Genomic DNA, 25,597 nt, shown 5'->3' on the forward strand with positions numbered 1-25,597 from the left:
TTCATATCATGGACTCTGAGAGGGAAGTTGCTTACCTTAGAGGTACCACTTCAAGGTATGAGAACCTTGTGCATCTTCTTATGCCTGGTAAGGTCAATACTAAGCAGCACAGCTGCAAATAGTAAACTTTGGGGTTCATAAATACTTCTTCCAATGTATTTTTTCAGCTGTATTAGTTTTAATAAAAAAGCTCTCTACCTAGTTGGAAAGATTACCAATCCATATGGTTATAATGGAAGCATATTCTGCGTGCTTCATCTAGTATTAAATTTGTCAGATAAACTGACTGCCACTGGATCTTTGTTCAGATTATGATGCAGATATTTAGGCCATGAAACTGTTGTCCTGCATTCTTCTTAGAAAAGATCTTTCCTGTGTGTCATCAATAAAATGGGCATCACATGACATACCGTCTTCACTGTCTTTCTTACTAGCTCCATCAAGGAGCAAGAAGGGGAGAACAGATGATGTAGGTGTGTACTTTTTAATTTGTACAGAAAAGGATCTTTACCTTTTTCCCCCCTAATATGGGCAGAATATTTTTCTCTAACTTTTTTCCTTGAAAAAGGTAATGACTGAACAGTTTTCAGTAAATGCCTGATGCTTTCAAATACATGTCTTATTATATCCTAAAAACCCTAGATCTGTTTTCAGTTATTAGTTTGTCAGAATTCATGAACTGAAAACATTAGATGTATAATGACAAGTTTGATTGTCATCCATGTCCATAGGTTTTATATACTGAATCAACTATCTTTTTGAAGATATTGACCTTGATTTAAAAAACAACAAAAAACATACAAGTGAAAAAAAAGCTTTTGGGACAGGGAAAAGATTAAATCTCCCAGCAACATCAGAATTTAGTTGTTTTATAATAATTTAGGCTACCCTGTTGCTGGACACTTCTACTGGGTAGCTCCTTTTATTTCACGCAGTGGAAAGGGTTTTAACAAATCCTAAAGGGACAAAGGAGTTTTTTATGCTTTTGGTAAGAAAGAGGAGGTATCCTAGAGTAAAATAACATGTTATCAGTGGTGTGCTCTCTCTTTAGACAAATTGTCTATCCCTAGAACTGTCTACGTTTTAGCGACAGTGAATTTGGCAGAAGCAGAGAACAGTATATGTTAACATAAATTATTGTGGTGCCCTCCGTCTTTCTCTCACAGATTGTCATACTGAAGGGCAGAATATCCTCTTCACTGATGGAGAATATATTAATCAAATAGCAGCCTCAAGAGATGTAAGTGTGATGTGTGATGGGTAAACTTTATTTTTTCTCATCTGGTAATACCGTTTTATAAAAGTTGTACAGTTGCCTTTTAGTTGGCTTTTTCCTAGCTAACAAAAGTAAGGAAGAAATCCATGTAGGTAGAGATAATGAGAAATTCCTATGCATGCACCTGATGAGCATTTTTTGGTATTCATACATATGATTTCAATTTGCAATGGAACATAATTTTTCAGACAGGCTTTAAGAACATCTTTGTTACTGTTTCTGGGGAAAAAAAAACTTACGTGTGGAATAATAGATTTTTTTAAGCCTATTCTTCTACAAGATGTCACTAGGATAAGCTTCCTGGTGCTTAGATTTTCTCTAATTGAATTTCCTGTAACTGCTTTTGTACTCATTGGTCCATTTCAGCTAGGTTTGATAGAAGAGGTGTCAAAAATGCTACTTTCCCATATATTTTTAATAAAAATTGACAATTGGTCAATTTATTAAGGGCAAAACAGGATTAGCCATTGTATATTTTGTCTGACAGGCAGTTACTTCATTCATAATTCTGGACTTGGTGTTGGGTTCCCCCCCCCCCCCTCGTGGGAAGACTATAATAGAGGAATGGAGTTTAATATCATGGAGGGTATCTAGTGATACCAGATTTGCATCTGTAAGGAAATCAGGATTAATCTGTTCCAGTGCTCCATTTAAATGCTAATATCTAGAAATTGTAAATGATTTTGAGTTATGTTCTCTTTTAACTGAGACATACTTTTTAAAATAGTAGAGCAGTTACAGTTTCTTACTGTGATACAAGAGTGAGAATTTCATCTCCAGTTAAGGTTTGCACTGGAGAACCAGTCCCAGTTGATGCACCTGTAAGCAGAAACCTATTCTTAGCTACTGCTTAATGCAGTTGCTTTTAAAGTGCGCAGCAGATCCTGAGTTTTGAATCAGAAGAGGTTGAAGGCTTAACGGGCACATGGAAGTAATTGTAAAAATCAGATTTTTTTAGTGAAATTGAGTTAATCATTTCTATAGCAATTCACTGTTTTTGTAATATAACAGAAATGTTTTGAATTCAAGTTCTGTCAGATGGTTCTCTTCAGCTCATCCTGTTTGCCACTTACTTACTTTGTTAACAATTTTCTCCTCTGTATTAAATGTAACTTTCAATATGTTTTCTCATAACATGATCTGGAACATTATTATATTAGGTGCACTTAGGCTATGAAAAGTAAATGAATGTATTTATTGTGTAGTATGAAGTGAATACTTTCTTTATTACAGGATGGCTTTGTAGTTCGAATATTTGCAACAAGTACTGAGCCAGTACTGCAGCAAGAACTACAGCTTAAGCTTGCAAGAAAATGCTTGCATGCCTGTGGTATCTCATTGTTTGATCTGGAGAAAGATTTACACATCATCAGTAAGTCCTCTTCTTTTTAAGATTAATAATCAGCTGGCAAGTCAGTTAATACAACTGAATCACTACCTCTCCCTTTATTGGTCTTTATTATGTGCAAGAAGATACAGCTCTATAGTAAACATGTGGAGAAGTACAAGAGTTTTGAAACTGCTTAATTGTTATTTGATTCATAGTGACCCTTATAGAAAGACTGCTATTCGAAATGAGTGTCTGTGGTGCTATCCATGGAGTTCACCTAGCTTTCTAATTAAACGTAATAGTTCTCACCTTCCAGTATTCTTGTTTAGTTCAGAATAAATATAGCATTGTTTGAAGTTTAAACTTCATAATAATGCTCATAAAACGTATAGTTTAGCTATGGAACTCTTTGTCATGAGACAAAGTTTACAAAAGTTTAAGGGCCTGCTGGCTGGATTCATGGAAAATGAATGTATTGAAAGATGCAGAACACTTGGAAACCATGTTTACATCAGAATTTTCTGAGCTGTAAAAATCGTTGGTGTCTAAGAAGTATTTTGGGGAAATATCACTTGGCATTTGCTTTTTTGTTCTGCTCTGTTAGGTTTCTGCTTTTTTCAGAAGAAAAGGATATTTGTCTAGATCGACCTCCTGTCTGACCAAACGCAGTTACTCTTATATTTTTATGCTAGCTCTTTTTTTTTTTTCCTTTGAACTCTTTTTGTGTTAACAGAACTTCATTTCACTAGCACCTTTTTTGGAAGCTTTCTTATGGTTCAACTTCAGTGACAGATTATCCCTGACAAGGTTAGGTTTGTAAAGAGGAAAATGATCTCTGAAACCAGTTGTTAAATTGAAATCTTACTTGCGCAGGTACAGGATTTGATGAGGAATCAGCTGTCCTTGGTGCTGGAAGAGAATTCGCACTAATGAAAACTGCTAGCGGAAAGGTATTGGAAACATTTTCTAGTAAATATTAAATAGTATCAATATATTGCTAAATCTTTTTAAATTTAATTATTCATTTCCACAATTCCTTTCTACTTTTATTAACATGTTAGAATTAATTTATATGACTGTATCATCAGAGCCCTCTTTAAAGGAAAAAATGAAAATGGCTAATTGAAAATTTAAACAGATGATTTTGGAACCCTTGGGAAATCTATTCTTAAATGTTTCAAAGAATCTATAGTCATCTTTACAGTCAGTCTTACTTGGAGACAATGTGGGGCTTTCTGTATTGGATTAGAGGGGTTACCTTTTTTCTACAAATGGTGTATTAGCACATTTTCAGACTTTTGACTTCTTCATGGCTTTTCATAAACATCTTCCCACAGTCATTTATTTAAATTCCAGCCTGATTTTCATATGCTTCAGAGAATTGTCTTGAGACTTCCCTATATGAACATTTCAGTTGAGTTTAAACCTATTCTTAGTAATTTAATATGACAGTTCTTCTTAGTGGAGACTTTAATTTTTCTGAGGCACTTGTATATTCATTGAAATGAACAGTAATTTTACTTATTCTCACTGTGACTTTTCATGTTACTACTTGTGTTTTTTTCAGTTTGGGAAACTAATGTTTTTTCTTTTTCCTTTTATAAGCATAAACTTTGTTTTCCTGTGATCAGAATTTTGTTGCTTTATTGGGATAGAAGCGTTGCTACCCCCTATTGAAACAACAAGATTAATGAAAATGGTCGTAAACAATACAAACTATTTTGTTCCCAGTAAAATTTAATAATGAAAAATACAAGATTTGATAAAGCAGGACTCTTCAGACATTAGAGGAGGCAGACTATTTTGATCTCAGACTGACAAATGCCTCTTCAAATTAAAATGAACAAATTTCCTGGTTTTAGTCTCTAAAGTGGTGTATTCAGCTTACTGATACATGAAATACTTTGCATAGGGTGTAATTAAGACACCGCTAGGTATGCATGAAGGTTGACTTAGAGGTGTTTTGTAGTGCTATTGAATAACATAGTTTTGGAGGAAGCCTTTTTGTCCTTAGTAGTAGTTCTGTATTTGTTTGTGTGAAGTATTATATTGTATCTTATGGTTTGGGTACTTAGTGACTGTTGTGCGTTTACTGAAAATCTGTTTTAAGTAATGCATGCCTTAAAGCCCATGTAAAATGTGCAGTCATTTGTTAAATTTTTATTTTCATTGTTGTAATACCATATGGTTTCTATGTGGACCTGACATTTCTCTTAAATGTTTTAAATGTTTAGTTTCCTCTGAATATTTTCCCTTAATTTTTCCACTTTCCTAGTAAAACAACTGCGTTTAAACCTAACCCTGTGACACAGCAGAAAGTACATTTCGAAAGAAGTAGAACCTAATCAAAATGCTTCCTACGTGAAATTAAAATTCATAGATTTAGGATAGAGATACTGAAATCACATAATAAAAATCAGGAAATAATCTGTACATTTTGAAAATGACATGCTTTCAAAACAAAGGTAACGTGCTGTGACATAACTGGAAATGATTTACTGTTTTCTTCTAGATTTATTATACTGGCAAATATCAGAGCCTTGGAATCAAACAAGGCGGTCCATCAGCAGGAAAATGGGTTGAACTACCAATCACAAAATCTCCAAAGATTATTCAGTTCTCTGTTGGACATGATGGTTCACATGCCTTACTTGTTGCAGAGGATGGAAGTATATTCTTCACAGGTTCTGCTAGTAAAGGAGAAGATGGTGAATCGAGTATGTATGATGTTTCTGATCCGTGGTTAATAGAAGCCTTTTAACCACCTGTTAATTCGAGAGGAACGGTGCTAAGATTTTCAAAGAACATAAAAGCATTTCATTAATAGAATTAGGAGATGTATTTTATGTAGTTGATCTGATTAGGACTACCTGTCTGAGCGATACATTAAAATAATTACCCTATATTAAAAATCTGTATAGTGTATGAGCACAGCAACTAACTGAAGTTGTGTTCTGAAGCAAATACCTGATTGTTACAAGAACTTTACTGTTAAAAATTTTCTAATTTTTCCAGTATTGGGGTGATGTTTTTGGTCAAAAGGCCATAAAAATCTAACTGGGACTTTGTCTTGAAACTGAAAAAAGAAACTCTTGCCTTTTCCCTATTGTTTTGGAGAACTTTGAGGACAGTTTTTTTCCAAGTTAATGCTTCCCCATAACAGGAAGGTCATGAATTAGCAATTGTATAATTGCAGTCTTCAGAAGTTAAATACTTCACTTTAGGAAACAGGTTGTTGTGTTAGGTCACTTGGGGGGGGGGGAAGGTAAAGGATTCTGATAAATGCCTAGCTCCTGAAGGTCTTGAACAAAGCTGATCTTTCTGAGTTGTCGTTCTGTAATTGCATACATTTTAATGAGGTAATATAATGCACATTTTATAGTGCATATTTTCAAATAGTATTAAAGCCTAACTCATCCAGATAAATAATACTCAAATCTCTGTGTAAAATTGAAGTCTTTATGTAGTGGTTACATGGTTAGAATTTAAAAATCCTGATACTTAGCTTGGGGTAGAGTCCAACTTTTTGTCTCTGTCAACTCTATGGTAGATTTATATTTCAAGAAAGTTGTTAACAAAAATTCATTGGACTATATATGTGATTTCAAGCAGGAACAAAACATTTAACTTGCTATAAATGTGTTCCTGTGAAAGACTTAATTATATTAACAGTAATCTCATGAATGCACATTTTTCTCTCTTAATGTAACGCAAAAGAGGCAAGAATGTATTTTAAGATTTGATAATGCATATTAAGGTGTAAGGGAGAAAATACTGAATATTTTAGGGACTGGGTATGGATTCTTGAATGTGCTCAGGGATGAGGAAGTTAGTACTTTTGTATAAAAGTCTGAGTAACAAACTTGATATCTACTGAAGTAACCTTGTAGTGTCATCTTACATGCAAATCTACTGTGGAATGAAATCAAACTACTTTCTAGCATAGCAGAGTATATTTAAAAAGTTTAATCATTTTAGACAAAAAGATTTCAGGAAATGTATTTACAAGCAGGAGAAATTTGAGAAATTGTTAGGAAGTCATCCAAAATACAGTTAAACTGAATCTTTTTGTTGTATACTTTGTTTCATATAAAATTTAGATTAAGTTCAGCGCTTTACTGTGAAGTAAATTGCCATTACTGTTTTTGTTTAAACCAGGGAAATTTAAGTAAGAAGATCTAACACACTGTTAAGGTCTTTTGCAGTTCTTTTAAAACTTTAACTGTCTTCAGATTCATCTGGTTCTTTGACACTCTCCAATTTGGCTTAGAGTGGACGTGCCCAAATTTTATAACTGTTTACAGAAGTTAGTCTCTTTTAGACCTAGCTGGGGAGACAGTTGCTTAGAGTTGGTATTTATCAGTAATAAAGACAGCTGGCAATTTTCTGGCCTGGGCAAAAATTCACAGATGGTAATAGTAGCTATTAGTTGTTCTGTCTAGCCTTTAGGAGCTGTGCAGTTACTTTGTTGTCTGAGGCTAGAAAACGTATGTGTATTTGTGTGTATTGTGTGTGAAGGGAGATATGTGGAGGAGATGTGAATGTCTGTTTTTTTAACCATTTTATTCCCCTTTCCCTTTACTGGAATCTGTTGTGACTCAAATATTTTAGAAATACAGCCTTATTACATTGAGAATTCAGTATTTTTCTTTAAAAAGAGGAAAAAAGCTTATAAAATTGTAACATCTGTCTGAAGTTACTGTTCATTTGTGTATTAGTCTCTATTGCCATCTGAAAACTTTTGACTATGAGTTGCTTTATGTCAGTGCAATGTGTGCGTGTGCATATATGAGTGTGTGTGCAGATATATGTATATAGTCTTGAAGAATCATCATTGGAATATACCTATTTAGTCATGATTTTGCTTGCCATAGAAATTTTAGAGAAACCAGTAAAAATTAGACCAGGAGACTATACTGAACGAGTTTTTAAGTAACAGTCTGACAACTAACTTCTGCTTACAAAAGCAAATGTTACAGTTTGTGGTAAAAACTGTCGTTAAGGTTTTTTTGTAGAATGACTTCTGAATATTTATTTATTTATTAAAGCTAAAAGTAGACGACAGTCAAAACCTTATAAACCTAAAAAAATCATAAAAATGGAAGGAAAGATTGTGATATCTACAGCTTGCAATAATGGAAGCAGTTCTGTAATTTCAAAAGATGGAGAACTGTACATGTTTGGAAAAGATGCCATTTACTCCGATAGTACAAGTAAGTTTTTTGTCTTGAAGTGATTTCTGAAATAGAATAGTTGGAATCAATGTAGAAGAAAGTTTTAGCCTGTGGAAATGAGGTTTATATACTCCCTACTCTTTTGATAGCTTTCTGAATCTCTGCTGAATCAGTGAAATTTAATAGAGGGATAGGAAGAGAAGACAATTTCCTTGAGGACTTTGAAAATACATGAAAAAAATAGAAACAAATACCAAAATTAACTCTTCTACTAAGAAAGAGAAAATCAGTTATTTTATTAGATGCTGGAAGGCCACACAGGGAAAAGTCATGGAAATGAGGCATGTTATGAAGAAAGGCAGCAGATCAGACCTTGTAAGTTTCTCAGTTTATAGGATGATCTGCTTTGAATTTGCTTGTGATTCAGTACATCTCAGCTTCAAAATAGTAAAGAAAGAAATTCCAGTTGGGGCTAGTTTTGGTTTTAGGGCTTTTCTTTTTCTTTTCTTTTTTTTTTTTTTTTTTTTTTTCTTTTTTTTTTTTTTTTTAGAATAAATAAGACTAATTCTGCTTTTACTTCTTATTCTAGCAGCTTTTCTAGGTATATGCTATTTTTCTCTCTTACCCTTAATTTAAGAATTGTCAGTACTCGTTAATAATTTTATTATATTGTAGATGTTTTCTTCTCAGGAAGGAAGTATTGTTTACTACTGAACTATTTTATATCTCCCAGGTTTAGTAACAGATTTGAAAGGGCACTTTGTGACTCAGGTAGCCATGGGCAAAGCTCACACCTGTGCATTAATGAAAAATGGTGAAGTTTGGACTTTTGGTGTAAATAATAAAGGACAGTGTGGACGAGACACAGGATCCATGAGCCAGGGAGGAAAAGGTGAGAAACTCAGATTTATTTCTTTTTTTTTTTTCTTGAAAATATGACAAGTAAAAAAGCATAGCTAAGCATTTTATTCAAACTGTAATTCTAATACTACAGTTTAAGTATGTACAATGCACTTAAATGCTTTCACTGCACCTGTCAGGCGCTTGGTGTTCTGTACAGACTAATATACAGTTATGTGTTAAAAAAAAAAAAAAAAAAAATCTCAATAGCTTTCCTTTTAGCAGTGAAAGAAAACTTATCTTTAAAACAAAAGAACAAAACCAAACTTCATCACTGCAGTCATATTGCTATGGAGTTGCCCTAGTATGAAGAAATTTTTGCCTTTCCTTGATTGCCTTCAGTCTTAAGGCTGCCCCATTTGCCTGAATGTACATCTGCTTCTTTCTCCATATAACTTAATATTTCCTTAACTGCTAAGACTAGATGTGAGGAATCTGTCTCCCCTACCTTGCAGGATTGGAATGTTTTACACCTGCTGAGTAATTGACCTGTTACTAGTATACTGGATATAAATACTTAATTGCTTTTTTAGTTGCAAAGCGTAGGTATCCAGCCCAGCCTGTGCTTGGAGAGATTTCAGAAGTGTAGTCATGCTGATTGAGCATGCAAATCAGGCATATTTAGTCATTCCTTTCAAAGTCTGATGTGTAAGTGTTCTTCAGAGCTTCTTCAATGGTAGCCGCCATTGGCCTCAGAAAACAGTTACTTTTCGATGTTTCAAACCTTAATAGGTTTTGGAGTTGAGAACATGGCAACAGCAATGGATGAAGACCTAGAAGAAGAACTAGATGAAAAAGACGAGAAGTCAATGATGTGTCCCCCAGGCATGCATAAATGGAAGCTGGAGCAGTGCATGGTGTGCACTGTTTGCGGAGACTGCACAGGCTATGGAGCTAGCTGTGTTAGTAGTGGGCGGCCTGACAGAGTTCCTGGAGGGTAAGGAAATGTATTAGTGGTAGTCTGTTGAATGTAAACCAAACTACTATGTTCTCACAATGCAATTTTAGACTAAAGTTTACCTAAATGATAAGTGCTTTTAAAATCCGATGTAGGTTAAAATTCTTGTAAATAACTTGAAATGGTGCAGATAATTCATTTGAAATGTATTTACATCTGTTTAGGATATACTTTCTGCTTTACTAGAAGCTGTTGAATATAGAGTAATACAGTTTGCCCCCTGCCTAGATGACAAAGTACTGTAGTCCAAATGACAGAGCTGCTGGCTTTGGGATAACCTTTCTTCATCCTGTAACAGAAGAATTTTATCTTGTTTCATTTACTTTTGCCTGTTTTTTCAGACTTGAGCTGCATAAAGTCACTGCTTTATGTATTGCCGTTACCATCTTCTCCAGCATTGCATGTGCTCATTGTTTCCTTGTTTGTGTTTCGTGTAGTATACTGTAGTTAAATGAAGAAAAGTTTAATGCTGAGAAGCCAATTCAGGTGTTTGTGGTCATTATGTGCTCTCTGGCATCAGGCAACAGCATCTAGGATTTAAGCTAGCTATACTTCCTATTTATCTCAGGAAGAATTACATTGTTACTCTGTTCTGTCTGTAGGCATTAATGATTTAAATACTAAGGTATGCTTTAAATACTAAGGTATCAGTGATGCATGAAAATAAAGGTAATGATAAAGCAACTCTGTTTGCTGCAGAATCTGCGGCTGTGGCTCAGGTGAGTCGGGCTGTGCTGTATGTGGCTGCTGCAAGGCATGTGCTAGAGAACTGGATGGCCAAGAGGCAAGGCAAAGAGGAATCCTTGATGCTGTGAAAGAAATGATACCTTTAGATCTCTTGTTGGGTAAGTGATGTGAAATTAGCATACTACTACTTTTTGTTTGTTTGTTTCACTTTCTTACAGCAGTTTTTTGTTTCCAGTTGGAGTAGGTATTACTCTTTTCCTTGAGACTTCTGTTTGTACTCATTAAGTAAAATTGGTATCATTGCTGACTTTTGAAACTTGAAACAGAGTAACAGGTTAGTGTAGAAACAGAGCTGTTCTTTTCAGGTCTGTTTGCATTTTGTTTTTTTTGTTTTTATTCCCTCCCGCCCCGTCATGTGTGATAAGGCCTTGTGTCTTAACTAGTGCAGTTTTTTCTTTGCAGTCATATTACTGAACTTCAGACTTATGTGACAGTTTTAGTATAACAGTTATTAATTTGGATAAAATGTTGCCTATCAGACAAGCTTTTTTTCCTTAGGGATGTCATAAAGAGGGATTTCTCTGGTAAGTGAAACATTTTATGTGTGACTTACTATAGATGTGTGCTGTTTTGACCTGTGTCATTAGGATGTTAATACTGATACTTCAAAGTTGTTCTTGCCATTCTGTGATAACCTGAGAAGTTTGCTATAATCTTTCTACCAGAGATCGTTGCAGTAAAATTTCACATAAAAGATGGGGAATATTGTTTCTTGAATTTTTTTTTCTTTTTTCTTCTCAGAAACTTTTGGAGAAAATGAACTGCCAGGAATGTGAAAAATACCAAAAAATACCATAGGGAAAGAAAGACAGTGATACAGTAATTGGAAACTACAGATTGGGATCTTAAAAGATCTGTTATAGAAACATTTTTAGTATCTTATTCTTTGTACTTACAACTGGGCAGTTTTAGGTTTTGAGGAGATTTTGATAGCTCTGACTTGACTTCTTTTATTTTTTGTATTTAAATGCATATTTAGACCTTAATCCTACATGGAAGTAGCAACTAGTATAGAAAAGGATTGTAAAATAATCACATTCATGACCTGAAAGTACATAAGTGATGTTGAAATTGTTGTAGACTCATGAAAATTAAGAAGCTCAGAGATGAGGCCTAAGATATGTGAACACCTGAAATTTGCTTGTCATCTTTCCTTATTTCTAAATATTCTATCAAAAAACAGGTAGTAGGCAGAAGTTTTGATATACTCAACAAGTTTTACTAGGGTTTATTACTACAAAAACATTTTTAAAGAAAGTTTTGTATGTTGTATTTTCTTAATTGATGCAGCTGTTCCTGTTCCTGGAGTTAATATTGAAGAACACCTTCAGTTACGGCAAGAAGAAAAGCGGCAACGTGTAAATAGGAGACACAGATTGGAAGAAGGAAGAGGTAAGTGATCTTACTGATGAGAGATTTGAATAATTTAAGCAAACCTCCTAGTCCAGTTTCTAGCAAAGGAAATTAATTAGTTTTGCTCAGGTAGACCAATACAGTTTACAAACAAAAATCTGAACCTGAGAAGCTAGCTTATGTTTTTTAGCCTACTTTGGAAAATTGTAAAAAATGTATGTTTGTTGAAGTTTATTCATTAGAATTGGAATTTTAATGATGATTAGCATTTAATATATAGTCAGTTTTCTTTTTTGTTGTTTCCTAGTTGAATAGTGTTTTTTAATGTAGATGCTTAATACTACCTTATATAAAGAGTTGAAATGACCATATACCTGCCTAGCACTATTCTTGGTGGGTATGAGTTATGTTGTTATAATATTTAATGAATTTTTAGTATAACATTAATAAGCAAAAATTCTTGTATTTTATGAAAGGATTTTTTTCTATATTTGAGTAGCATGAAAAAATTCTGGTATACCAACCAAACTATTTTAGAAAATACTCTGTATCACTTCAAACTTTCCTTGCCCTATGTATTGCTTGTCTCAGGAATTGCTGATTGTTTTCACACAAGTTGTGCTTTGACAGGTTTTTCAGTATGCCTCCTGTTTTTAAAATACTTCAAAGTGTTAATCTGGTAAATAGAGAGATTGAGTCTGAACTGATGATATTTTAGTGAAGCATGCTGACGTGGTTGGTAAGTTCTTCTGTTGGGAAGAGGAGCAACTTTAAGTTTTATAGGCTTTTCCTGAGTAAATACCATTTTGATTATCCTTTAAAGAATTAGTTACAATTTTCAGTTTGGGAAACTAATGTTTTTTTTCCATTCATAAGCATAAACTTTGTTTTCCTGTGATCAGAATTTTGTTGCTTTATTGGGATAGAAGCCTTGCAAGCCTGCAAGCCAGTGAACTGTGTGAAACAGCTTTTGGGTTTATTTTACTTGAATGCAAGAAATTACTAGTCTTGATAGAAATATGGGAGGTGGGAAGAGAAATTTAACTTCCTATACATGTGGAAAAGGACAGATAGTTTATTTTTCTTTGACTCTCCAGGGGTTGCTTTTAGCTTAGGTGTGGAGTACTGTTCTGTCTATCTCATATTGGAGCTGCATACTCCTGGCAAATACTAGGTACAGCTGACGATACTAAAGTGTCTGACATTAGTGTGTCTAATTTTTTTTTTCCTAAATGCTTATTACTGTGGCTTTTGAATCCCCTGGGATCATGCAAGGCCACTACTTAACCCAGAAAAGTAAGGTTGATGATGGAGCTAGGAGATAAGTTTTTAGTATCTGCAGGGAGAAAAAAAAAAGAGCAGAGGAGCATTTCAGTTTGCTTCCATTTCTAATATGTTACAAGATTTTTTTGGTAATCTACATCCTAACTGTGACTGGAACTAGAACCAGACAGTAATGTCCCATTTCTGTTTTCCATCTCTTAAAATGTTTTGGATCTAACGAAACCTCATGTGATCAATATTAGGAATGTGTTTTTTATTACTGATTTAGTAGGTGTATAGGGGCTGGAGTTGAAGTGATACTGTTGGCCAGCTTATTGCACATATGGACATAGTCATATACTGTATCAAAGAATGCTGAAATTCCCTAGACTTGTCTATATTGGAGGTGTAGTGTGTGTGTTTGCCTGGAGGGGCAGAGATTAATCTCCTGTTTAAGTTCAGAATGACTTATGTGATGAAGCTGGTGATAGGGTTTTGCAAATACTCTGACTGGTCTTGATTTAGATAATCAGATATTATCAGGTGAAAGTGTCGGAGTTGTCTGCTGCTTCTCCATCCAAAAATGCTGTTGTTTTCCATGAATCTGTGGATAGAGCAACAACATTCTTGAATTCTTACGTTACCGTTCTGGTTCACGAGAGAGACCTGGAACATTCATATCCCTTAGATTTTCATTTTGATGTGTGAAAAGTTTTGCAACCTAAAAAAATTAAGTTAAACTAATGTTCAAAAGAACGGACAGTTGTTTAAAATTTGTGCATACACAAATCCTTGCTTGTTCAAATGGCTGTTTAAAGATCCAAAGAAAGGTTTTAACCTTTTGCTTCTCTGAAAGCTTTGGTAAATCAGTTAAAGGCCAAGTTAGCACTGTGAAGGGCTTCCATTCAGGTTTGCAGTGATTCATTATGATTCTTGCATTATAATGGGTTAAAGTATGGCTTTTGTTCTTCAGTGCCAGATCAGCAAGAAGCAAAGCAGGTATTACATTTGATTTAGTCAAGAATACAATACCTCACTGAATGTTGTTGATCAAATGTTTTCAGTAGTATCTTATAAAGAAGAGAAATCTGAAAGACACGAGAGTCCGTGCAGGGGAGAAAAACTTTATATATACTGAGTAGTTCATGGTAAAGACTTCTTTTTTTGTGGTTTTCATTGGGAGATAGATTAGATTATACTTGCTATGATAGAATTGTAAATGGTTGATAATTTTTGTTTAGAATCAGTTGTCCTTGTTCCTTCTAAGGAACTAAAGAAAAAAATTTTATTTTAATTACAAATTAGTTCCTTAACATTATCAGTGAAACACAGAATTTCAGTTTGTGAGATAAATTATCATTTCAAAAAACTTAAAAGGGTCTGTGCCAATAATCTTGGTTAGATTTCTGTGCTCTTGTCAGTGCAATGAATAAATACAGTGTGTTCAGATGACCAGTTTTGCTTCCTTTTTATGGCAGTGGTTACAGCTACTTCACTTAGGTGCTTATTATTACTTCTGGCCTGCGGGCTTTGGCAAGAGCAGTGGAGGGAACACAATTCTACTTCTTTCAATCTGGCATAAGAACTATATGAGAAATATAGCCAGCTGAAATTCATCATAGCTTCTGTGTTATAGTAAAGTATTTTATGGATAAATCAGAATACCTCAACGTAATTATTTGTGGATGTCTCAGCTTTTCACTACTCATTTTAAATTGAGAGATGGTAAGGGAGCTGCTGAGGATCTGCACTATACAAAGAAATTTGTTGTTCTTTTTAAGCTGATTTAAGACTTCAAGGGAGTGGTGGAAGGTGAGTGTAGCAGATGCACTTTACTCCTTGTTCTGGTAGTGAGGAAGTTCCATATGTTGGAATGTTCAGAACATGGTTAGGATATACAGAGTTTTTCTCTATGACCAAACACTAATTTTCATAGTCTTGTGGCATGAAGTTATGCCTTAGCAGACTGTAAAATTCCTAGGTCAGCCAGTTAAGGTGTTACTACAGTATATGCAAAAGATTACATTTGTAAATATGTTCAGTTTACTAGTAAATTTTTTAAACCCTGTGTAAGACAGCAATAGCTGTTTAACAAAAAAAAAAGTTGAATTCCATTAACTTGTATTATTGCAATTAATACAGTGTATTAGTTTAAAGATAGACTTAAAAGAAGTAGTTAAATTGCATAATAAATTAATGATGGTATGTCAGTCTTTGGGATCTTGAAAATAAACACTCAGTTCTGAAATGTATGGGAGCATGTAAGGTGGTGGGAAAATTGTATTCCATATACTTGTTTACAGCATATATGAACTACCTTGTACAGTGAAAGTAATGAAGCTAAGATCATCATTTACTTAGTGAGCTAATTTTGACAGCCATTTCCATGACTTTTTCATGACTTTCTCTTTCATTACTTCTTTTTCACAACTTTCACTTTTTCATTTTAACGGCTCTCATGATTGATATTTAAAGTAATTTAGAAACAGTCAAAACTTAGAAGCAGTACAATTTCAGTCTGTTGCTTAAAGATAATTCCCTCAGGCTGCAAGAATATGAAAACAGTTTTTAAACTATTTAACTAATATACTAAAGGTACAGAAATAACTGTTAATATGGTGATAATAAATGGTCTCTGTTCACTGCTGTTTTACTATTTCTCTGTCCCAGCTCGTGATCTAAAAGCCTTCAGATAATCCTTACCAAGATACAGATTTCGTGTGTGATTAACCAAGGTTTAGCTTTTGATGCCTTTGTAGAAAGGGATAACTATTTTCTTTCAATATTATTTTACTTAGAAGGAAAAAATTACTTAGAAATTAATTAATCTTAGTTAAAGCTGCTGTGTACTGAGACAGTATTAGCTGAGACTTACTGTATTTGACAGTTTTTGACTTTCTGGAGAATAACCGATTCAGTTAATTTGCTAATTTTTTACTGTAGTAGACTGATAATCAAATATATTCAACATCTGTCCAAGCAACTATAAGCTTGAAATCAGTTTGCCAGTAACAGTGATTTTTGTTCATTGCTGAATGTATACCTAAGTTTACAGCAGAACTAGCCATTCAAATACAGTATTTTCACTGAATATTAGTGCAGCTAAATAAGTTGTAGTCTATAGTTTGTTAGTTAAATATTTATTTTGATGCTCTGAGGACCTGCAAGTTATGTTTGTTTCAGAGCTTCTTAAAAGAAATTCTCATACTTGTAACAGTATCAATAATTAAAATGAAACTTAACCTCAATGCCAGCCTGGCAGGATGGTGTTCTCCAGCAGTATTTCTGCCATGAAAATAAATCACTATTCGTTGTTTGAAAAATGCAGCTTAAATGGTGCAACTTCACTATTGTCTCTGCCTCATGGGAATATTAATCTTTGTTTTCTTTAAGATGAGAAATGAGAGATTATCTCAGTGAATGTTTTCCACTTTTAGTGGAATTGAAACTAAGAATTTGTCCTTGATTTCACTTTCTGAAATGTGTGAACTATTTTTCTGTAAAGTTTAGCAAGTATTGCTCAGTTGGATAAATGTTCTTCTGTATTAGGTATCTACTCCCCTCTTTTATTATTTTTCTTTTTCTTTTTCTTACTTTTGTTTCAGTAGCCAAAAATATGATTTTACAGTAGGAAGTGCTATGCAGATGTGGGCTTCAATTACTAAATGTATACAGAAAACTACTGTGTTTAAAAGATCAAAAACTGAAATAAAACTCTAAAAGTTAAGACATTGAACAAGCAAGATTCTCTGTGCAACTTCAATTTCTACTGCTTGTGTATGCACCTCATGATAGAATCTTAAATTATGCGGTCGTGTGCTGTTTCCTTAGGTAGTCTGAAATGCTCTGTGCATTGGTGTAGAAGAGGGCAATCAAGGTCCTTGAATTCAGTTCTCTAGTCACAGCCAGCCAAACAGCAATTATTTAGCAAGAGATATTTTAAAATAAAATTGGATAGGAAACTGTGAAACTTTTAAGTGCTTAGATAGTCTACTATTCAAAAGCACCGAAGTGCACATTAGGTGACTTTTCATGTAACTTTTCCTGTAGTTCACTACCTTATTTAATGAAAACACATTCTATTTTGCTATGAAATGAAGCAAGAGTGCTATGGATAAATTATTTTTCCTCTGTGCTCTTAACTCACTGCAAGAGGAGGACCATTTTGAATGGACTTGTTTCTGTAGAATCCAGAAAGAAAATCCCTAATTTTGACATTTTCTAATATTGGGATGTTTGACTTGGCAGCTAAGCTGTGCGAAGACATTCTATTAAAAAGTTAAAGAGGAAGGTGGATTCTTGCATCATCTAGTACCCAGTGTAAAATAACAGCACTGTATAACTTAAGCTACCAAAAAGTAACTGATAAGAATAATAAATTGTTATTCCTCTTGCAGGTCTACATCACAGGCTTCTAGCAGAGTTTTTGTGTGTGTTTTTTTTTTTTTTTTCCTCCCCAAATAATCCTCTGGGAGCACTTTTTGACAAAATACAGGAAATGTCTAACAAATGGCAGAATTGATCCACTGGAACAATTCATAGACTCCAAATACTGCTCACTTTGTCCTGGAGACCTCGGACATGAGCAGAAAGCAGATATGGACTCGATGAGTTGTTGTAGTGGTTAGTTTCCTGTGGTGTTATTTGCAGGAGGAGAAGGGGGTCCTTTACGTGCTGCCAGCACATAACTGAAAATGCAGGAATCATATAGTCAAAACTAGATGTTTCCTATTATATTATGGTCATATTACGGATTTGGCATGCATAAAAAGCCAAGCAGCTGAACAGGCTTGCCTATTCTGTTACGTAAAGCAGACACAAATTATCACAACATGGAGGAATCTTGCCTTTAATTTGTTTTTGGACTCAAATTCTTTATGTAGTAGATGAGAATATAGGGGATGTAAGGATATTCAGGAGCAAGGAGAAATCCTGTTTTGGTTAGAAGGTCAGATACTGTCATAGACATTTCATCTTGAATAGAAGAGTATAATTCAGGTGAATGACTTGGCAACTAAAGGCAGCATCTTACTAGTACTGTGCAGGAGTTGGCTACATTTACGCATTCCATATGTTCTCTCTCTCCCAAACCTTTTATAATTCTTTTATTCACCCTAATGTACTTCAGTTCCTTCTGTCCTATGATTCTCTCTCTTTTGCCATCTTGTTAATGCCAAAACATCAGAGGTTGTCTTTAGGCTGGATATGGTCCCCTGACTATGTTCTAGCATTTTCTGGAACTTTTGAATTTTTTTTCCCTAAGTTTTCTAGTGATCATAGATACTCTGTTCAGTCAATCACTCACAAATATCTTAGTCCCATATGGTCCAACCTACAATCATCTTAGTCTTTGAATCTCTCTTTGCAACTGTTTTCTCATCTTAGTTTCACTCTTTTCATATTGTCAGGTCTGCACTCTTTCCTGGGCTTTTCATTTCGTTAGGAACTTCTTGGTAAGCAAGTCCCAGTCTACCATTGCTTTTTTTTTTTTTTTTTTTTTTTTTTTTTTTAACTCTAGTCTTTTTTCCTCCTATTCTTTATCCAGCTTTCATCTCTATCTTTTGTTCTTCAGACACTTTCAGCTTTTTTATTTGTTTGCCTGTCATTCATTTCTCCCTTTTTTTGCTTTTTCCTGGTCTGCCTCATTAGGTGACTCCTCAGTGTTTTCCCTCCAGCTTCAGAAGGGGGAAAGGGTGATGAGTCTAAACAATTGGAAATATGAAATTAAAAGTAGAGAATGGTCTGGTGAAAAGTAATCTCTAGCAAATACGTTAATGTGGTATGGCATGTCTATTAAATGGAAGTGCTGATTGAGAGGAGGCTGTGAAAAGTGAACTAGCAAGACAAATAAGGAGGAATCCATAAGATAAAGGTAAATAAAAAGCAAACTGTGTTTGATTGTTAGAGGAGTTAGTTCTTAGCAAGGCAGGTTGTTCTGGTTCAGATGGGATAAAGACAGTTCAAATAAACACAGTAGAACAAAGAACAATAGAAAATCTGTTGTACATAGAAACATGTACAAATAAAGACGCTAGATTAGCTAACGTAGATATGAAACTCAAAACCAGGGGCAAAGGCAATAGTGGATTTTAACACACTTCTAATTTGCCTTTTTAATTAAAGTATGGTATAATTCTAGTAGTTAATACCAAGACTTGTGAACGTCAATGTGCAAACACAAGTTTCTTCATCTGAAGATTCCAAACCCCCAAAGATTTGTCATGATTTTCACTTAATTATCTATTCGTACTGTTTCCTATTAGTTAAGGATCTAAATGAATAATAGTCAGGAAACCTGGGATTAAGGGCATTTACAACAAGTTAACATATATTAATCTGTCAAAGATTAGCTAAAGAAATAGAGTATTGGTATTGGGGGTGACAAAATATTGGTATGGTATTGGGAAAAAATACTTGTTTTCATAGGTCCATTAAGGTATTTATGACATCACACACAGACACTGGGGTTTTTGTTGTTGTTGCTTTTTGTTTTTAAATACAAGCAAGGACTGAATTTGTGGAATGGTGAGAGAAGCATTTGCCAGAATTTAGCAGCTCCTGGTTCATAGTTTCCATTGAATGTCAGACTTCTGGAAGAGTGAGATGCTGCCTCCAAAGAAATTTATAATGACATGCTAACTCCTGAAGCTGAGGGAAAAAGTACAGATTTGGACGATAAAATGCTGGCCCATGATCAAGACATAATCATCCTCAATTTAATTCAGTGCGGCACTGTAGGGATAAAGACTAAAAAATTAAATCTAGAGAAAGTTTCAAATAAATATGATTTCTTTCCTCAAATAAAGATCTTTCAAAGACTTGGCTTTTACATAGAAGGGAAAATTTCAAAGAATAACTTAAACAGATTTCAAAATGAACAAGTAGATCACAGTTCAAATAATTCTCTTCCCAGAACGGGTGTTTTTGGCTCACTATTTTCTTTACGAACAGTAACTGTGAATTTTAAAAAGGTAATTATAAACAGTCTTATGGTTGTGGACTTTCTTTCATTTAGCATTGATGTAGTATGATTGTTCTGAATTAGTGTTTTGAATGCAGTGTTTTAGGATGGAAGGCATGATAATTGAACTAATTTTAACTATTAAAGAGTGTAATGGATATTCACTGTCAAATTTTACTCCAGTCTGAGTCTATATTTCCATTGCCTGGAGTACAGTTGCAAACTTACAAATCCGGGTAAAACTGTCGTTGTGGGATATTTATCATTTCTTTGCATAGTGTTTTTGTCTTATTATCAAGAAATACCAAATTTATTTTAATTGTGGCCTCTTGAATTTAGAAAAACAAGATTATTATATAGTAAAATATTCATTTTTTTCATTGCTTTTAATTTGAATTTTGTTTAACACTTTTTTTGTGAGCTTTTCTATGCATGTGCAAAATGTTTCTCCTCAGGCCCCCTTGTATTTCCTGGTCCTATTTTTATGAACCATCGAGAACAGGCTCTAGCCAGAATCAGACCCCATCCAGCACAACTAAAGCATAAACGGGACAAGCACAAAGGTATTTGGTCTTCCTTATTGGCTAGGGTGGAAATAAGCCAATCCTCCCAGTCACTTCTTCCATTTGCTGAATCTCTGTTTTGGATTCTGCTTTCCTTGTTAGTATTTCTTACCTGAGGAGAAAGAGAACGCATTTAGATGTTGACCTGCTTTAAAAGTGTAAATTTTAGATAGTCTGCATCACCTTTGTTTCTTTCCTTTTTCTTTGAAGGATGTCATTTTTTTTCTGTATCTTTTTCTCGTTTCTAAGGTTTTCTCATTCCTAAAGCTTTTTAATTTTACCATAGAAAACTTTAACACCTTTCAGTGACTCAGATATGATGTTCAGACTGTTACTGTTTTCAACCTTTGTGTTGTAGATCTGGACAACTGCTAATTCATTTATTCTAGTCTTGTTAATTCTAGCATTAAGTTTGCTTTTCATAGTAGGCAGTCTATTAATAAGCCTTTTTTTAGAAATGAAATATTTTAATATTTAAATAAAATAACATAAGCAAAAGTGTAATTCTTACATTACAGTATTCATTGGAGTTAAATGTTCTTTTGCAGAATTTTAAGTATGGAGTGTCTTTATCTCTGACACTTATTTGTCTGTCTAATTCATTAAACTTAGTATTCTTAATGTCTAATTTTTAGCAAGATAGTGTGTTACTAAATATTTCAAATGAGTTTATTAAAGTTGAGCTGTCACAAATTTGATCATCTGCATGAAGTTTATACATATAAATACATACGTATATACGTACACACATGCACGTGTCTATATATATACACCAAACAAATATGTAAAATATAGATAGCAGATCTGAGCGAAGTAAGCAGAAAGCTCCTAAAATAGTGAGGATCTGGAATCCTGATTTAAAGAATAATTAAATGTGAGAAAAAAATTGTTAGAATGGCATTTCAGTTGAATCAACAGAAGTTAGTGAAGTGTATTTGGCACACATGCAAATTATGACAGTGAAGCTTTTTTGGGTATGATTTCAGTCTGTGTATGGGTAATATACATACCTAATTATAAACATACTGGAGCATGAAATTATTTCAAGTTAATTTTAGGAAAATAAAAGCAGAATACCGTCCTTTGTATAATATACATTATCTAATGTATTTGTATAATATACAGTCTTAACTTTAACTGTAGATGGGTTAAAGAAATTTATCTTAATCAGACAGAACTTTCATTCTGAAAGAGAAAGCATAAGGAAACTGAATGCTGTAATTTGAGTGATAGTTAACAGATGGCTTTTTTTCATCTGAATACTTTTGCTAGTTGTACAGCTTTGTAAGCCCTTGTCCTTACAGGCAAGGAGCATGTTCATCCTGCATACCTCTGTACATGCTAGGCATGTTGGTGGTTGGAGCTCCCATTAGTTCTGCAGAAAATATTTTCTTAGCTACCTCAAGTATCTGCTTACAAAAGTTACGTATTAGTGTCAGTTTGAGGTTTTCATTGTTTCTTGGTCTGTATTATGTTGAAAGATTTTGCCAGATATGCTCTGTAGAACTGTCGAGGAATACTGTTCTGAAGTAACATCTTTAGAAGTAAACTCTGAGACCATTCTGTGCCACAGAAGATTGCTTCCCAAAAGAACACCACAAATTTCACTGCAAGCTAGACATACCTCGTAACTACTGGAAGAGCTTCAAAGGGAAAAGAAAACTGGTGAAGTAGATTGTTACTGAAGTAATAGGGAGGGGGAACTCATGTGAAAAGGATAAGAAATATACCTAATCTTCAAAAGGCTTGCCTTATAAGCCTCTTTTATTATATGTAGAAGATAAAGACACTAATCTCAAGCAATCTGAGGCTGTAATGTTGACTTCAGCGCAGGCACACGATAACATTGACATTGAATGGTTTTTGTCTTACTTTTGAATGTGATGCTTTCCAAACCGGCACTCTGATTTCTGATGCTTCTCCTAAAGTAGTCTTTTAAATACTACACCAACCAGACCTTCAAGGTTTTCTGAGATGGAAAATTTATTTTAACTGGTAGTACTGATGAGACTGGTACTAAAGTGGTTGGTACCTGTTTAGGCCTGTAATTCTGGAGCTGCAGAACTTAAAGTGATAATGACATGTATAAACTTGAATGTGAACAGCTTCTTCAGCACTGACAATTATGGCCTAACTTAAACTTTATTATAAACACTCCTTTCTGAGAAGCTCACCTGTCATCTGCTCATTTCAAATCCTTCAGTCAGGGTTGATAGTCAGTCTGCATATCAATACTGTTGTTGCAAGGAATGCATTGAGCATAGTATTTCTTATCTTTGTATCTCCATCACAAGTGCAGATAGAAAGGAGTTGTTGGCGCTTTCTTGGGACTCAAAATGCTTTGAAACTGAGAAGGAAAATTAGCTCCACATCTCTAATCCTTGGAGATCAGTGGGGATTTGAGTAGAAAAAGAGATATAAAAGTTTGCATATGTCTTTCCTTTTTTCAGCTATAGTAATCAACTGAGTAGAAATTAAAGCAAACATTTGTCAGTTAAACACTTGTAGGAAATGCGACCCTTTTCCTGTATTCAGGCAGTTGCTTTAACTAGAAAATGTTCTAAACGGTATGAAACCAAATCCCCTCAAAAGGACAAAGGTCAGAAAAAGCTGAACCTAGACTGACGAAAAACGTTGCACATCAACCACTTTGCAAATGCTAATACCAAATTATCAGATAGTCCAGGAAAATTTAGTTGTAGTTCATTCTCAAAACTGTAAAATACACTCTCTGAAGGCTGAGGCACTTCCAAGCATTCACTGAAGAAGAACTGACAGTGAAAACGTAGTTCTTAGATATGAATGATGCAGGAGTCTTTAATTTCCATAACATTTCCATCGTCTAGTAGTCTTACTTTCAAATGCCGTGTATTCCTAAACAAGATCAAAACGCAACTGAAGGCTTGTTGCAGAAGACTTTAGGAGAAAATAATGTTGCAGAAAAATTTTCAAAGATGCTTTTTACTTAACAGGTTTACACACTGTCATCAGTGACGAGACACTTTAGGCAGGGACTTGTTTAACCTCGCAAGAATACATAATCAGCAGCTGTGGTTGTGTCTTGTCACAAAGTCATCCACAAAGTGGATTTTTTAAATAATATTTATTTACTACCATTTTAAGTTATATCTCTTTTTTTCAGACTTCTGTATCATCTTTCATGTATGCCCTTCTTCCCCATCACTCAGTAATTCTTTTTGGAGGCTTAAAATTCACTACATGAAGGTACCTGGAATTTTGAGGAGATTAGGAAAAATTCTTCATGTGAAATACTGCCATGCCTGTGAACTGCTGGAGCTCAGCAGGATCGGTAGTGGCCAGTAAAGATAATGCTTCTGAAGAAATTACCTCTATTGAACAGATGTGCAAAATATAGTATTGATATGACCTTTGACTCAATTCTCTGGAGGTTAGAAATGGTTGTGGTTTCCTTGTCGTGCAAAAAAAACCCCACTACTTAACAAATACATCTTCTGGAGTAAATCATTTAAGAGATATAACAGTTATTCTTATCATTTGTAAGGTCCTTCTGGTATCTGTGGAGAACAAGATTAAATCATAAATGTGTGCCTTTTTGTCCACCTGAAAATTAAAGTTGAATACCTAATAAAAGACAACACTGAAGTTGGTCTCCCTGATTTCTGTTCTCTGCTTAAAAGTGACTAGAGGTGGATCTCTAAAGTCCTCCAAAGCACCTTTCCATTTGACAAACTGTCCAGTTCATAGAAAATACCTAAGCATTTACACTGTCAGTCAAATACACTACTTCTGCTCTGAATTCATATGGGATACAGCAACAAGTACGTGGAAATTGTCAGTGTGTTTTGCCATTGCTCAGGATTGCAGTTTTACTTCAGTCCAAGTCAAGCAATGGAAAAAGCAACTTGGCCTCTCATTTCCTGTTTGCATTTACTTACTGGTTGAAATAAGCAAGCAAGCCAGTACTGGTAGAAAAATTCAGGATACTTGAATTCTTCTTGAGTTCATAATTAACTTGCATTTGAATTATCTTGTGTGTCATGCACATGTGATTCTACATACTAGTTCCGTTAAGGTCTATGGCAACCTCTTAAGCATCCAACAGGCTTATTTGTTATTTTGCCCTCACAAGATGGTTGATATTTCACAACCAGAAGGAGGTTACTTTCCCTCACCTCCTGTAATAGTGGTTACAGATATTTTAGCTGAAGCGCAGCTGAGAAGCTATGCTCACGGGCTGGTTTGTTCAAGAAACATTGCTATCTGTAAAGACTATAAATGTTAATCAGGCGTTCAGAACATCCTGTGAGGGGGCTGTATGTCTCCAATAGTAACCAGTGGTAACTAGACTGATACCCATTATTTGGGTAATCTTTGCTAAACTAAACAAATCTGTGTTGGCAAATGCTGTAGTAGTAAGGGACAGTTATCCTATGTTTTTTCAGGATCATTTTTTTCTGGATCAGTAGGCATCCTTAGAAGCATTTTTCCTCTCCTCCAAACTGGTCAGTGAGAAATGAAATACCATGCAAACTAAGCTGGGGAACTGTGACAAAGTTTTTTGCCCCAGGTGTAAGGCTAGGTTTTGTGACATGGACCTGAATAAGTGTTCCTTTTTCCCCTCTACACCTCATTTATAGCTCTTCACTTCATTTGCTAACTTGATTGAATGAGCTCTTTCTTCACTCAGATTTTTTTTTTTTAACCAAATAGTAGTTATACTAGTTCTCTCCGTTTCTTTCCCCAACTACTAAGATTTCCAGGAATCTGAAATACCATCATTATGAAGTTGCTCATGGAAACTGCCCCTATGTATGGACATCAGGAAGTGCTTTTGAGCGTCCCCCCAGTGTTTTCTTCCTGTCATAAAGATATGGAAGTTTCAAAGTTCAGTGGAAATCCAGCTGGATAACACTGAAAGTACTAACTCACTTGCTCTGCTCACAAGGTAATCATTCAATTCAACTTTGGAAAAAATGAGAATATGTCTAGAATCTTACTCAAATTCAATCTTGTCCAAATGTTCAAGGTTGTATACTTACTATTTTTGAAAACAGCAGTCAAAATATTGTTAGCAGTTTTTGAAGCACCTA

At 34.5% G+C, this 25,597-nt stretch overlaps 1 protein-coding gene across 16 annotated transcripts in view; it reads left to right on the top strand.

Annotated features, from left to right (window-relative positions):
- The window catches only part of MYCBP2 (MYC binding protein 2), a 212,074-nt gene that overhangs the window by 45,864 nt on the left and 140,613 nt on the right, over positions 1-25,597 (top strand). For 15 of the 16 annotated variants that reach the window (XM_062566861.1, XM_062566863.1, XM_062566864.1 and 12 more), the window contains 10 exons: positions 1,167-1,240; positions 2,510-2,648; positions 3,480-3,556; positions 5,119-5,323; positions 7,655-7,819; positions 8,514-8,672; positions 9,413-9,617; positions 10,338-10,483; positions 11,676-11,777; positions 20,418-20,525. In XM_062566861.1, the coding sequence (XP_062422845.1) occupies positions 1,167-1,240; positions 2,510-2,648; positions 3,480-3,556; positions 5,119-5,323; positions 7,655-7,819; positions 8,514-8,672; positions 9,413-9,617; positions 10,338-10,483; positions 11,676-11,777; positions 20,418-20,525 (1,380 nt within the window). The remainder of the gene's footprint in view (positions 1-1,166; positions 1,241-2,509; positions 2,649-3,479; positions 3,557-5,118; positions 5,324-7,654; positions 7,820-8,513; positions 8,673-9,412; positions 9,618-10,337; positions 10,484-11,675; positions 11,778-20,417; positions 20,526-25,597) is intronic. The other variant, XM_062566867.1, reaches the window with a different exon arrangement.

This window comes from Rhea pennata, chromosome 1, assembly GCF_028389875.1.
Source record: "Rhea pennata isolate bPtePen1 chromosome 1, bPtePen1.pri, whole genome shotgun sequence".
In the NCBI taxonomy this organism is placed as follows: Eukaryota; Metazoa; Chordata; class Aves; order Rheiformes; family Rheidae; genus Rhea; species Rhea pennata.